Below are 13321 nucleotides of genomic sequence, written 5' to 3'. Positions count from 1 at the left end.
ACTTACTAGGTCAGTGCTTTTCTGAAACCTTTATTTCTCTTTGTGTTGTGTAAGTATGAAACCAAAGATAGAGAATGCAGCTGCCTAATCATTAACACTCCTGAGCCAGGATGATATGCGAAAAGAGATGAGCTCCTACAGAGAAAAATGCTGGTAATAATAGCTTGTGTTTTAGGGCACCTGTATCCAGAGGAGAGCAGCATTATTTATGAAGCCATATCACACTAATCGCAGTAACCTCAGGAGTTAGGTAGGTGCACAATTTTATGGAACACACAGCGAAACTCAAACATTTTAAATTGAGTTGTGCTTTGGCTTCTTAAATAGCACAAAGGTCTAGATAAAATAGAGTATGTCAAAGAAATGAGGAAAGAGAAAAGAACTAAAATGAGAAATAAAAATAGCTATCAGGAAAGTCATATGCTTACAGAGAAAAGGGCAGCAAAGCAACTTTTATTTTCTTGTAAAGTCAAGAAAATAATAGTAGATGAAAAAGTGTGAGAGTCTCAAATAGTCGATTAGACAATCAACTACAGGTTTCACTCCTCTTATTTAATTCAGTATAGAGTACAGGCTAAATATATGGGCTTATAGGTCAGAAAGACCCGGATTCCAATCCACATTCTTCCTTATACTAAGTCTGTTACCTTGGATGTTAAATTTGTTTTCTATAAAATGGAATTAGTGATAATACTTGCCTTATGGAGTTGTGAGGATTAAATGAATGAATTAATGGAAGGTGAGAAACTGTTGTTTATGGAAGCTATTCGAAACTGACTTTACATTTTCCCCAAAGAGTTAATATTTACGAAAATGATTACATTTCCAAAGCAGCCCAAAGAAGCTTCCTTAAAGCATAACATTGATTATTCTATTTTAAATTCTTGTTTAGGTTTTGTTGCTGACAACAAAAACTGATATAGTAATGTGGTGCAAGAAGAGAAAAAGGAGGTAACTTCTTCTTTTGCTAAATGCAGGATTGCTGACCCCAGGCAAATTTGGCTTTGGCAATCTCTATTCATCTTTCTTCATCATATTTTTTTAAGTCATTAATCTTTCTTGAGCTTTCTCAGCCCTACTTTACCTTCCTCATTACTTCATAGATTACATTTTCCTTTGTTTTTTTTGTTTGGAAGGAGGGTTGTTAATCAAAACTCACGTTCAGGGAATCTATACTGCTCTCATTTACTTGTTAAGAGGAAGCAAGCTGATTGAATTAATTCACTCTTATAGCAAGGTAATGCATTTGCAGACATTTATGGTTTTAAAATGGCATTTCTGTAATTCCAAAGTAGTACCTAAATTGTAGAGTTTCATCCAGTATGACTAAACAGGATGAGAAAAAAAATCAGGTATTTGGAGGGAGAACACTGTGATGTCAGAATCAGCACCTGGGAGAGCTCCCACAAATTCTTCCTTTTTACTTTGATGTAAGTGCTCTAAGGATTGTCATAGTGATGCCCATAGCAGCAGCCTTAGGGATTATGACAGACAAGGTCATAAGCCATTTCTATGAATGAGTCATATGTAAACTGAGTGTACATTAACTTAGTAATATTAATAAGACCCTTTGTTATCTATATAAGGAAAGAGATTTGCTTTCCTTTTTGATATCAAACCACCACCTATAATCAAATTTTAGACTCTTACTTTGGACTGCCAACAATTGGGGTAATTAATTAATGTCAGATCTTTAGCATAACCGTAAGTTTTTGTTTTGTGTTGTTTTCCTTAGTTGCTGGAGAGAAAAAAAATGGCTGGCACCAATACTTGGAACAAAAGAGAAACTCAAAAAATATTTGCTGAAAATTAGATAAACAAATGGAAAAATTAATGACATAAGGAAAGCAAGATTCTGACAAGCATATCTATCACTATTTTATATATTTCAATTCCCCTTTATAGGCATCCTATTTCCATCTGGTATACAGTGTGAACTCCTAAAACTTTAAGCTCAATGAATAATTTTATATAATTGGTAAATAATCTAATGATTTATCTTTTATTTCTGTTTTAAAATAGCATATTTTTGCATCCTTTGCAAAAGATAAACATCGGTTTTTACTGTTTTATGAAAATATTTTCCCCTTTTACATTAAAAAGTAACACAAGATGTCTCAGACCATATCATCGTAGGAAGTTTTTAAGGAGAATTATCTGGATTCAGTATACGTGAGCATATCTTAATTCTAAGTCATATAAAGAATACAGTCCATGCACTGCAAAGAATAAGGTATCTGGTTCACTTCACTACCTGTCTAGACTTGAAAACACAATTAGGTCTAGCAAAAAAGGATGCGCTTTAAGTCTTATCAGGATTTTTTGCCGCAGTAGGATTGACTTGACCTCTCTAATGTTACTTTATCTGGTGGAAGTTTGGACTCACTAGCTTTCCCCCAGTGAATCACTTTCTGTAGACTTTCCTTTGATGCTCAGAAATGCTAATGATAGTGCTAACATTTATAGACTACAGACTTTGAACCAGGCAGTATGTTAACTGCTTTACATTGAAGATCTTAATCTTCAAAGAGCCCTATGAGATAGGAATTATTGTCCTGATGTTGGAGATGAAGAAACTGAAGTTCAAGGAGATTAAGTAACTCACCCACAGCATACAGTTAGAGACTAAGAGTGCCGAGTTTGTGGTCAGGTCCTTCTGACTCCAAAGCCAGTGTGTTAAACCATTATGCAATTCTTCCTCTTGCTGTATACTTTCTCATAGGGAAATGCAGTCAACCACACCAGTCTTACTAATGGTTTCTTCTTCCTGAGTGGAAGGAATATAAAAAATGTGAGTTTGCAACTCCTAAGGTTTTGTAAATTTAGGCTTATTTTCAGTATGAGTCTCTAAAATTCAAGAAACCATATGCATGTACATCCACTCATGCACACACTCAGGGAGCAAATGGCAGAAAGTCAAGACATAAGTACACTGCATGATAATTGGTTTTTAAAATTATGCTCCAAAAATACCTCTTTTTTAAAAATAATTGTGCAGTCATCATTATGGAAATCATATTCATAGCAAATGTATCAGTTGACCATTTTTCCAAGCTGATATTGATTTCCTTATTGATTACTGCTTTCAGAATTGGAGGAAGCAATAACAAAGGGAACTGGTGCTGGCAGTTTCTTGTTCTGAGGCCACCTTGTGAGAATTAATACAATCCAGGTGTACCCAAGTCAGGAAAAAAGTGAATTGGTATTTTTTTCACTCTTAGTAAATAATACATGCATTAAAATACATGCATTGTTTGCATGGTTTACTGTATCATTTTTCCTCTTTCCTTTTCTCCTGCCTCTCTGTGGATTCTTAATAAACCAAGATGTGTGTTATCATCTCATTAACCTTTCTTGACCATTTCAAAGCTAAACTTCTTATACTCTTCTCTGGATAGTCCTGCCTTCTGAATGGCTTCAGCTCTCCCTGTTCATGTGTGATAGGTAGTCCCTGAATGATGGCCTAAATAAGTTACGCTTTCTTATTTACAGTTATTACTTCTCAAAAAATGTCTTGGATCCTCTTGATTTTATTTTCTCTAGACTACATCCAAGTATTTATTGTAAGCTACCTTTTCCCCAGCTCTAAACATTTAATAACTTTCCAGGCAGGAAATATGTGATTTTTTCCCCTTTGCTCTCTGATTTACTCTGCAATCTGAATTCAAAATGTTTTTATATATTAAGGCTTTTTATTATTTATCACATATTGCAGCTTTAAGACCTATATACACTTTTACTCCCTCAGGAATTTCACTGCTAAATCACTTCATTTATACTCTCAATAAGGTATATGTTCCAAGTACTATAGCATATTTTCTAATCTCATTTAAAAATAAAATGCTGATATTACATTCCATAGGAGAATAAAGGACAGTTGTTTTCATAGAAAAATATGCTGTGAAAACACATCTGCCACAAAATTGTGCATTCCTTAGTGCATGATTTCTGGAAAAATTTATGTAAAATGCTGATAAATGAAATCAACACCAAAAAGTAGTGCCATTTTTTAAAAAAGTCTATGATAACATGTCAATGAACCATATACAAAGCAAGAAAACCAATCTGTTTTGAGAAACCATGGTACATGGATATTAATTCATTGTCGTACATATATATCGTTTATTCAACCATATCTTTAGTAACCCACTACAGGGAGCTAAAGGGCATAAAATCCAAATGTAATTGTTCAGCTCCCTTCCTAACAATTTAACCATTCTGCTCCTTAATAGAGTTGTTTCTGATTGTTCTCCCCTTGTTCAACTTCATCCTTTGCACCTAATGTTTAAAATCCCCATATCAAGTGCTCACCCACAAGGATAAGCAAAGGAATAGAAGATTTCAAATTAAATGTACTGACTCATTTCATTGTGCATTGAAATGTGTATTTTCTTACATATTCACTGAAGAATATAAAATTCATTCAAATTATTATAATTTTTTTTTTGTCTCAAGGAAGTTGAGTAACTAGTTTGAATGTTCTCTTTTTCTGGCTTCACTAAATCAGTGAGGAAGCCATAGATCTGGTACTTCAGAAGAGTGGCTTTGGGAAGAGACAGATATGAGTTTGTATTATTCTTCTGTTCACTTCCTAGGTATGTGAAGAAGGTACGGAACCTCTCTGAGCTTCAGTTATATCACCTGCAAATTGGAAATTTAAACTATAATGGAATTAAATGTGATCTATACAAAAGGTCATGGTATGACCTCAATACATTTTGCAAGTAGATACTATTATTGCTAACAATGCAATGGTCATGGCAATAAAGTTTATCCATAATGTATTCTAACTATCTCATAATGCCTACTTCACTGATCACTGATCACGTGGTACCAAAGCTTTGGAGATAAAATGACTTTAACTAAAACAATATATATGGGAATAATGATGAGAAGGGCCTGGCCATGAGAGAACAAGTTACCAAAAAAACCGTTTTCCACACATTGTTCTTTCATTTGGAAAATTATCATGCTGCTACCGATTAGGATCAGGATGAATAGTTATATCTGAAAAGGCCAGTTTGGGACATGCAGACTTTCCTTAAACACATGCATAAATATGCTGCCCTTTGGTTAGCAACCGCAGCTCTACAGAGTGCATTTGCTGTTTGGAACCCTTTTCTAAATGGAATGCTTGGGGTATGATTTGCCACCGGATTACAGCATTCCTCAATGGACAGAACAAACATATGCTGAGCACCAAACTGGTAGTATGAAAGGCCTTGTGCTTTTCAAATATTATCCCGTTTAATCTTTGCCTATAATTCTTATTTTAAAACAAAGCACATTTATTCTCATTTTATTTATGAGAAAATCAAGACTTGCCCAAGGTCAACAACACAGCTCATAAATGGCTTAAAGGATTTTCAAACTCAAGTCTGTCTAAATGCAGTCTTTCCAATCACCGTGTAAGTAGATTCTACCACCTGGAATCTATTTCAATTAACTATTAAGAAGGATTTCTAATTATTTTCTCAAATACCAGATTAATGTGATATATTCTGACTGCCCGAATCTTGTAGAAGTGCATGTATTCATAAACTAAAAAGGAAGGAACAGGAATCCAGTTTATAAAGCTCAATTAGGACAGTTAAAAATCATTGCATATATTTCTCATTATCTTTCCCCTTTCCTGATGCACTTCTTCTAGTCAGAACCGTGGTGGATTTTACCCAGACAAGACTTGATCTCTATTATCTATCAGCTCTTAATGTTTCATGAAATTCTGGAGATTGGATGGGATGTCTGTGCAAAAACTTAGATGACTTATTCCAAGAACCTGAATGCAGAAGTGACAATTCAGACTTATTCAGTGTCACTTTTATGGATAATGGTTTACAATATTAATGCCATAATGAAGTTTTTTAAATCTCAGGTTTAATCTCCTTTGAAGGCTTCTCAAACCATTTCCTTAAAGAGAAGAAAAAATCATATCCGAGCCTCACATGGTTCTCATTGAACAAAAAGAAGTTCATTACATCAGAAATGTAATTCAAATTATAGTAATGTTTCATTTTGTTCTATGTGCATGTCCTCCAGGGGCCCCTTTTCATATCTCAACTCTGGCAGTCTTTGAGTTCTTGCTATTAGGTGTTACCTGTCAGTCTTGCCCACTGAACTCTTGAATCCCTACAGGGCAGAAGCTATGTTCTCACGATGTGTGTATCCTGAGCTGGCAACCAGATGATGTTTAATGAAAATTTTATAAATACTTGATTGATGGAAACAGTAACATTTGAGCTTAAAATTTGTCCAATTCCAGAAGAAGCTGGTAATCAACATAAGTGTGTATAAGTTTTTTAATATCCTGAACTCTCCCTAAAACCAAGCCTGAGTGTGGAAGCATTCCATTTTGTAACTGCAGGGAGGCTGTCCAGGTTCACCTCCCAGCTCCATCACTCACTAATGTGGTAGCCTTCAACAAATTCCATAGTGCTACTCATTTCTCGTCTGTAAAATGGGGACATTAATGGTACTTAACTCACATAATTGTTGTTAAGATCACCAGAAATAATCATCATAAAATACTTAGCAAAATGGCCACCATGGAGGAAATAGTCAATAAGTGTTACTGTACTCTAGTGTGCACAGCTAGATGACATGCAACCCTGCAGAACATACTTGGCTTGGAATAACCCTGAAGTCTGATAAAAAGGTTATTAAATCAAATGTTTCAGACAACAAAAAATGAAATGGCACTTAAAACGCTCCTTGTTAAGAGGATTTACATTTGGGAGGATGGAATAAAAAACACTTTTTGGAGCAATAATATGTCACTTTATTAGACGTATTTCTTACATTAGCTCATTTTTATTGGCAACTGCCTATTTATTTACTTGAACTGTGATCTTTAGGTTTGTAGTGTCTTCTCTCTCTAACCAGACTTGATCTCCTTGAGAGGGGAACTTTTTCCAAACAGAAACTTGGACAGTATCTGATAAATATTTAAAATACACAAGAACTTTAAAACAATTATGTATATGTGTATATGTCTATACATTGCATATAAGGTCTGTGTATAGAGAGAGTCGTATTCTAGATACATATAGAGCAACAAGTATAATTGCAGGTAATAGAATGGTTTGTGAAGTGAACAGAATTGAGTGTCAGGAAACATGAATTTTCATCCTCATAATGATTTTAATTATGGAGAGATCTTGGGGTGGTCATTGACATGGTTAAACTTCGGTTTCTTCATCCAGACCTGTACTGTCCAATAGAGTTCTCTGCAGTGATGTAAGTGCTTATCTTTCTGCTGTCCAATGTGTTCACCAGGAGCTACATGTGACTATTGAGCACTTGAAATGTGGCTAGTGTGACTGAGGAACTGAATTAAACATTTTACTTAATTTTAATTGTTTTAAATCTAAGTAGGCACATGTGACAAGTGGCTATGTTAGAGGACAGCATAGATATAGAATCAAGAAAAACAGAACAATTTCATCTGAAAAGAGTCTACATTGAATTCCCCTGGTATTGGTTCTACAAAGGCTGTTTTTCAGCAGAAGATTATCCTCTTTTGAAATATAGTAATACTCTCCTGTCACATCTTAGGACTTTAAATTTTAAACACTTTTCCCTTTATTTCTCCCAATAGATCTTGAAAACTTTAAAACAAGAACAAGAAGCACTGTGTCTGTCCGCCAAGGTCAGGGGATGGTACTACTGTGTGGCCCACCAGCCCATTCTGGAGGTAACTATAAATGCACTGAAATGTGTGCACTTTACTGGGTGCTATTTTTCTTGCTGATTGTTCTCCTTCTTGTCACCAGCTGAGGGGACAGTGTCATTTGTAGAGATTCCCAAAGTCCCTCCATGTCGAGGAAGAATCATTGTCACTGCCTTCCATAATTAGGATAGGAAAATATCAGATTTTGCAAATGTTCCACCTCACTGCTGTCTACCTGGCACAAGGGGAAAGACACTTGAGTCGATGGAAATCAGAACCCTTTACTTTTTCCAACTTGATTGGGTTAAAAGATGGTCTTGTTTCATTTCATCTCGTTGTTGGGCTGGGTAGGGATCAGCCCCAGATCCAAAGTCCTTTAACCACAGGATCCAAGATCACTTTGTGAAGACTCATAGTGACTAGATCAGTTGGGAAGGCATTTGGCTGCAAGTAACTGAAAACTCTGCTAGCATTGGCTTCAACAGACTGGAGTGTGTGTTGTTCTCACATCTATTTACGAAGGCATGTAGTCTAAAGCTGGCATCACTTCTTGAGCATGTCAGCAGGGCTCAAACCCTTTCTCTGATCTTTCTCTAAAGTGTTCAACGTGTTCCATGGCTAAGGCACCAACTGAGCAATCTCGATAGGAAGAAATGAGAATGACAAAAAGGAAGGTGCCTTTTTTTTTTCAGGATGCTTTAGTGCACCGTTCTCATTTTACCCAGCATACTACACTGTCCTTTTTTGTGGGGGAGGGAAGCTTGGGGAGTGCGTAAAGTGGACTTCAGGCTTTCCATTGTATGAGAAAGATATGACCCTGCAAGCAAAACTGTGTAAGCTGCCTTTTTTTTTTTTTAAGAACTGGACATTTTCAGATAGAAGCTTTGTAAAACATTACACATTTTTTTATTATTAAATGAGAAAATCTCATTTGTTACTGCATCGCATTGCTCGTCAGAGAAATGCTGCAGTGATGAAGAAAGTCACTGTTAGGTCAACCAAAGTTCTCATTTCTAGTGCATTCACTTACAAAGAAATAATGTTCAACAGAGCCTAACATAGCATTCTCGGTTTTCTCATACTGAAATCCCCCCCGCCTAAATAATCTTCTAATAAACTTTCCTACGTAAATTATAGTTCTTTATTTTTATAATTCACCCCAAACTGTATGAGAGATATATCACACTAAAATTTCTAAAGCTGTTAGGAAATTGTTCACACATTGTCATCCTCTGATATGTCACTGCTTCTTGTCTCTGTGTCATCATTCCCAATAGTGGGTTTGAAAGGCAAGAATAAAGTCAAAATTCTCCATTTCAGTTTGCCTTTGTATTATGGAAGGTTTACTTTGCTGAAGGACTACATTTCATTTATTAACTCCAGTGGCAAAGGAGACTGAAAAATCAAGTGTTTTATATAGACACATGATGGCCCTGGGGAAAAAAATCATAATTTTGTTAATAAGGGAAAATATGGAGAGATGCTATGTAGGCAACTTGCAGTGTCTGCTAAAAGGCGTAATGATGACCGTAAGGCAAATCTGACTGCATATAAAGGATTCAGTAGTGTGGAGATTTAATAGGTAGTGGTATTTATTAGGATTCCACTGAAGTTTGTGATGACCAGATTGACGCACTCTATTCTTGGAAATGCTGGCTAAAGTTTAATTTGATGTCATCTATCCTTGTTGTTACCTTAATTTTCTGTTTGACTTTACACATGATTAAAAGAGAAAATATTTTAGGGGCTGTCCCGGTGGCGCAGTGGTTAAGTTTGCACGTTCTGCTTTGGCAGCCCTGGGTTCACCAGTTTGGATCCTGAGTGCAGACCTACATACCACTTGTCAAGCCATGCTGTGGCAGGCATCCCACATATAAAGTGGAGGAAGATGGGCATGGATGTTAGCTCAGGGCCAGTCTTCCTCAGCAAAAAGAAGAGGATCGGTAGCAGATGTTAGCTCAGGGCTAATCTTCCTCAAACAAAAAAAAAAAAAAGAAATATTTTAAACTGAGAACTTGAAAATTCTTTTATTTATATCCTGTAACCAAAAGTTATAACTTTTCCTTTCTCATCTAATGGCCCAGCTAACATTTCTAGGAGGAAGTGACAAAGAGCAAAATAGCTAAAACACTTCAAACACAATGACTATAAAAACAGGTGGAAGAGGCAAGTGCCCTTCCAAGTCTAGATCAATGACATGGAATTACTAGGGTTTTGGTTTTTGAAGACTGGCAGAGAATCCAGATTAGATTTCAGGAGTTTGTGTTCTGAAAAATGAGTTTATTCTTTAGGACTCCATCTTCCATTCAAGTTAGGACCAGAAGCATTAAATTTGGAGTCCAAGACATGAGTTCCAGCCCTGACTCTGTTTCAAGTAATCATTTGATATTGGACAAATATCTTCAAATTCTCTCTGCTACTCTCTACATATCTGTGAAGTGAAGAGATTAAAGGAAATCTCTCAGATCCCTTTCAGTTCTATCGTTATGTAATAACAACTCAGTAAAGACTAAACTTATTTATCAAGTATGTTTGCATTATTGAAATCCTGTCATTTATGTGAGGAAACCAATTAACTGGACATATATTTAGGTTAAAGTGAAGTTCACTCAGGCTAGCACTTCTCGTTATGAAATCCGATCAAAATAAGAATTGAAGATTTTGCTAATGTCTGCTGCAATCTACCTTCACAGCATTAAGTTTTCATAACATGGCAGCAACTCTAAAAAATTAATCTTGTAGATATATTAAGAAAAAAATACTCCACTACTCCCTGGTATAATGATATCTTTGGGAAAGGCAAAACACGTGGCATGCTGCTGTGCTGCTACACAATGAGGTACCTGAATACTTTCCCCTACCCACAGAGAAATATATTAAAAATTTTCATAGACATCCAATGAAATGTGCTTGTCTCTGCTGGCAGCAGTCAGCAGCTCTGAAATCCAGTTCCTTGAGCTGTGCTGACATTCCTGACAGTCTTGATGGTGAAAGACAAGGAAATAAATATTCTCATTATGGGTTCTATTAGAAACCATGTGCTCAGTAACACTATGGGCAAGGCAGGCACGACACAGGAATTTGTGAGAAAACAACAGGAGGATCTTGAAGGTTGTAAGAGAGCATCTCAGACATCCATCAGTTTGGGGCAGTAGAGTCAATGATTATCTGATGAAATCCCCCCAATTACTGAAAACTTTCCGGTGCAAACTGTCCAGTAGTGATTCTCTCATTGTTCTCCAGGCTGTATATCACCTTAAAGCTGGCAGAATCACCATGAGCCACTGGAGGTACTGAGCGTTTTAGACCTAGCATATGGTATCCCAGTTTCAATTGTAACAGATCATGCAGAGGAAAGGAAATGAGTCAGCCTTTTATTATATCAGTGGGATACTGAGTAATGACATGAAATCCATTTTAAGGGATGCTGCATGTCCTATTTCAAAAGCTATGCAGTGTCAGACCTTCTTAGGGTAACATAGAAATGAACAGCAATTAATCTATTTTAAAAAACATTTCAGTCAGCAGGTATTTCCAGTAATCTACCAATTACTGTGTGTAGCATATTTGTCATCTCTTGGTTAATAGATAGAAATTCAAAAGTGATGTCATTACATAGATTTTGCTGTTAAATCTTAACACAAACACCAAAGAGTAGAAATCACTGTGATGGGCTCTGGTGGTCTGTAATGTTCCTCATATTAGAAACAGAGTTTATTGAGGTCCAGAATTTTCACTTTGCTTTCCATCAACTCCAAGCCCACTTAGTACCAGGAATTCAGGATCTTTAACCAAGCTCTCATTAAATAGAAATAGAACTGTGATACTTTGAGATTCTTCTTCCAGTGTACTAAAATTGTCAGGTTATTCAACAGTGAAATCCTCATGAACTGTTCACCAAAGGAGGTTTTTGTTCCCACCTTTCTCTTACATTCACCAAGATCCTTGCTACTCAAAATATGATCCATGGACCAGCAGAATCTGCTTCATCTGGCAGTTTGTTAAAAAGACAGCATCCCAGGCCCCACTCAGGGCCTACTGAATTAGGATTCAACTTTTAACAATAAGATCTCCAAGTGATTCATATGCACATGAAAGTTTGAGAAGCCCTGAGCTATATCTGTGGTTCCCATACACACACCCCACCTCTGGCCTGTGGTGGACAGGAAGCTGAACCATGTTAAAGCCATAGGTGCCCAACCTTTACCCAAGGATATTCTGATTCCATAAAGCTGGGGCAGGGTCCCCAAAACTATTGCTTTAGTAGACTCTGAGGCAGCACTGGATTTAAGATCCACCTTATACAAAACCAGCCCAGATCCACCTTTCTAAAATAGAGTGCTTTGATTTCCACATCACCCAAGCAGAAGGGTTGAACATTTCTTACGTCAAATTCTTAGGCAAAAGAATTTAAAATAAAATATGATCACCTCAGGCTTTACCTTTGACTTCATATATTTTTGTGGTTGTTGATAAGGGAGATGACTAAGAAAGACTGGCTTTTTCTCAGATATTCATATTTGAAAGTAACATTTTCCATTTAGCCAACTCTTACTACATTATTGTGAGTGAATGTGTGGCCTCCTACAGTATAAGAGAGAAAACCACATGATTCTGATTTTGGGATTATTTTCGTTTTTCTGGGTTTTATAGAAACTAGCTATAATTTTCAACATTCAATGCTTTTACACAGAGCCTATCTCCATTAAAGTTGGATCCCATTCACACGGCATCAGACACAGGGACCTTGTAATAGAGCATCCATAGAGTTCTTTATGGTGTTTATAATGTTTTAGTTTACCTTATATTATCTTCTGATCCTCAAAATAATCCTATGAGAAGTGAGGACACATGTTTCGTAGATAAGGAAATCGAAGCAGAGATTATGTAAGGTCACATACTAATCAATGGCAGGGCCAAGAATTATCTAAAACATGCCCCTTTTTTTCTAGTCAGGAGACAACAGTGGAAATCTGTACTGGACTCTCTATGCCAGTGGTTCTTTGGGCCTCATCCTAGATCAATTAAATGTGAATTTCTTGATAAGGGCCCTTGGGCATCATTTATAGTTTAAAAGCAGTCCAGGTGATTCTAATATGCAGCCAGGGTAGAAGACTTGTGTTTCTGCATTACACAATCAAGTCAGTCTTGTCCTGGAAGAAACTCTCTGTTTGCAAATATCTCCAGGATCCCAGAAATTTGATTTGATCTGGACATATCATGAATATTATAATCTTCAAAGAATCAATCATGCCTTCCCACAGCATAGTTATTTCAGCTGGATCATTTTGTATTTACTGTAGAGCAGAGATAAAATGATGAAAGTAAGACACCCACATTCTAGTCCTAGCTCTGCTATTAACCCAGCGTGTGGTCTTAGGCCAATTATATAACTTCTCTGAGCCCTGTTGAGCCCTGTTCTGTTTCTATCTTCCCACATGTACTCAGCTTCCAGCATCAAGATGTCATCTGCAGGATCAGGCTCACTCAGTTTCTTTCTTTTTTTCTTTGAGGAAGAATAGCCCTGAGCTAACATCTGCTGCCAATCCTCCTCTTTTCACTGAGGAAGACTGGCCCTGAGCTAACGTCCGTACCCATCTTCCTCTACTTTATATGTGGGACGCCTACCACAGTATGGCTTGCCAAGTGGTG

The 13321-nt window shown here is 36.6% G+C and overlaps 1 protein-coding gene across 10 annotated transcripts in view; it reads left to right on the top strand.

Annotated features, from left to right (window-relative positions):
- Window positions 1-13321, top strand: part of CNTN4 (contactin 4) — an 874155-nt gene that overhangs the window by 636439 nt on the left and 224395 nt on the right. For all 10 annotated transcript variants that reach the window (XM_023620062.2, XM_023620061.2, XM_070238574.1 and 7 more), the window contains one exon: window positions 7598-7693. In XM_023620062.2, the coding sequence (XP_023475830.1) occupies window positions 7598-7693 (96 nt within the window). The remainder of the gene's footprint in view (window positions 1-7597; window positions 7694-13321) is intronic.

This window comes from Equus caballus, chromosome 16 (genome assembly GCF_041296265.1).
Source record: "Equus caballus isolate H_3958 breed thoroughbred chromosome 16, TB-T2T, whole genome shotgun sequence".
Lineage (NCBI taxonomy): Eukaryota > Metazoa > Chordata > Mammalia > Perissodactyla > Equidae > Equus > Equus caballus.
This window is presented reverse-complemented; position numbering and strand designations above follow the sequence as displayed.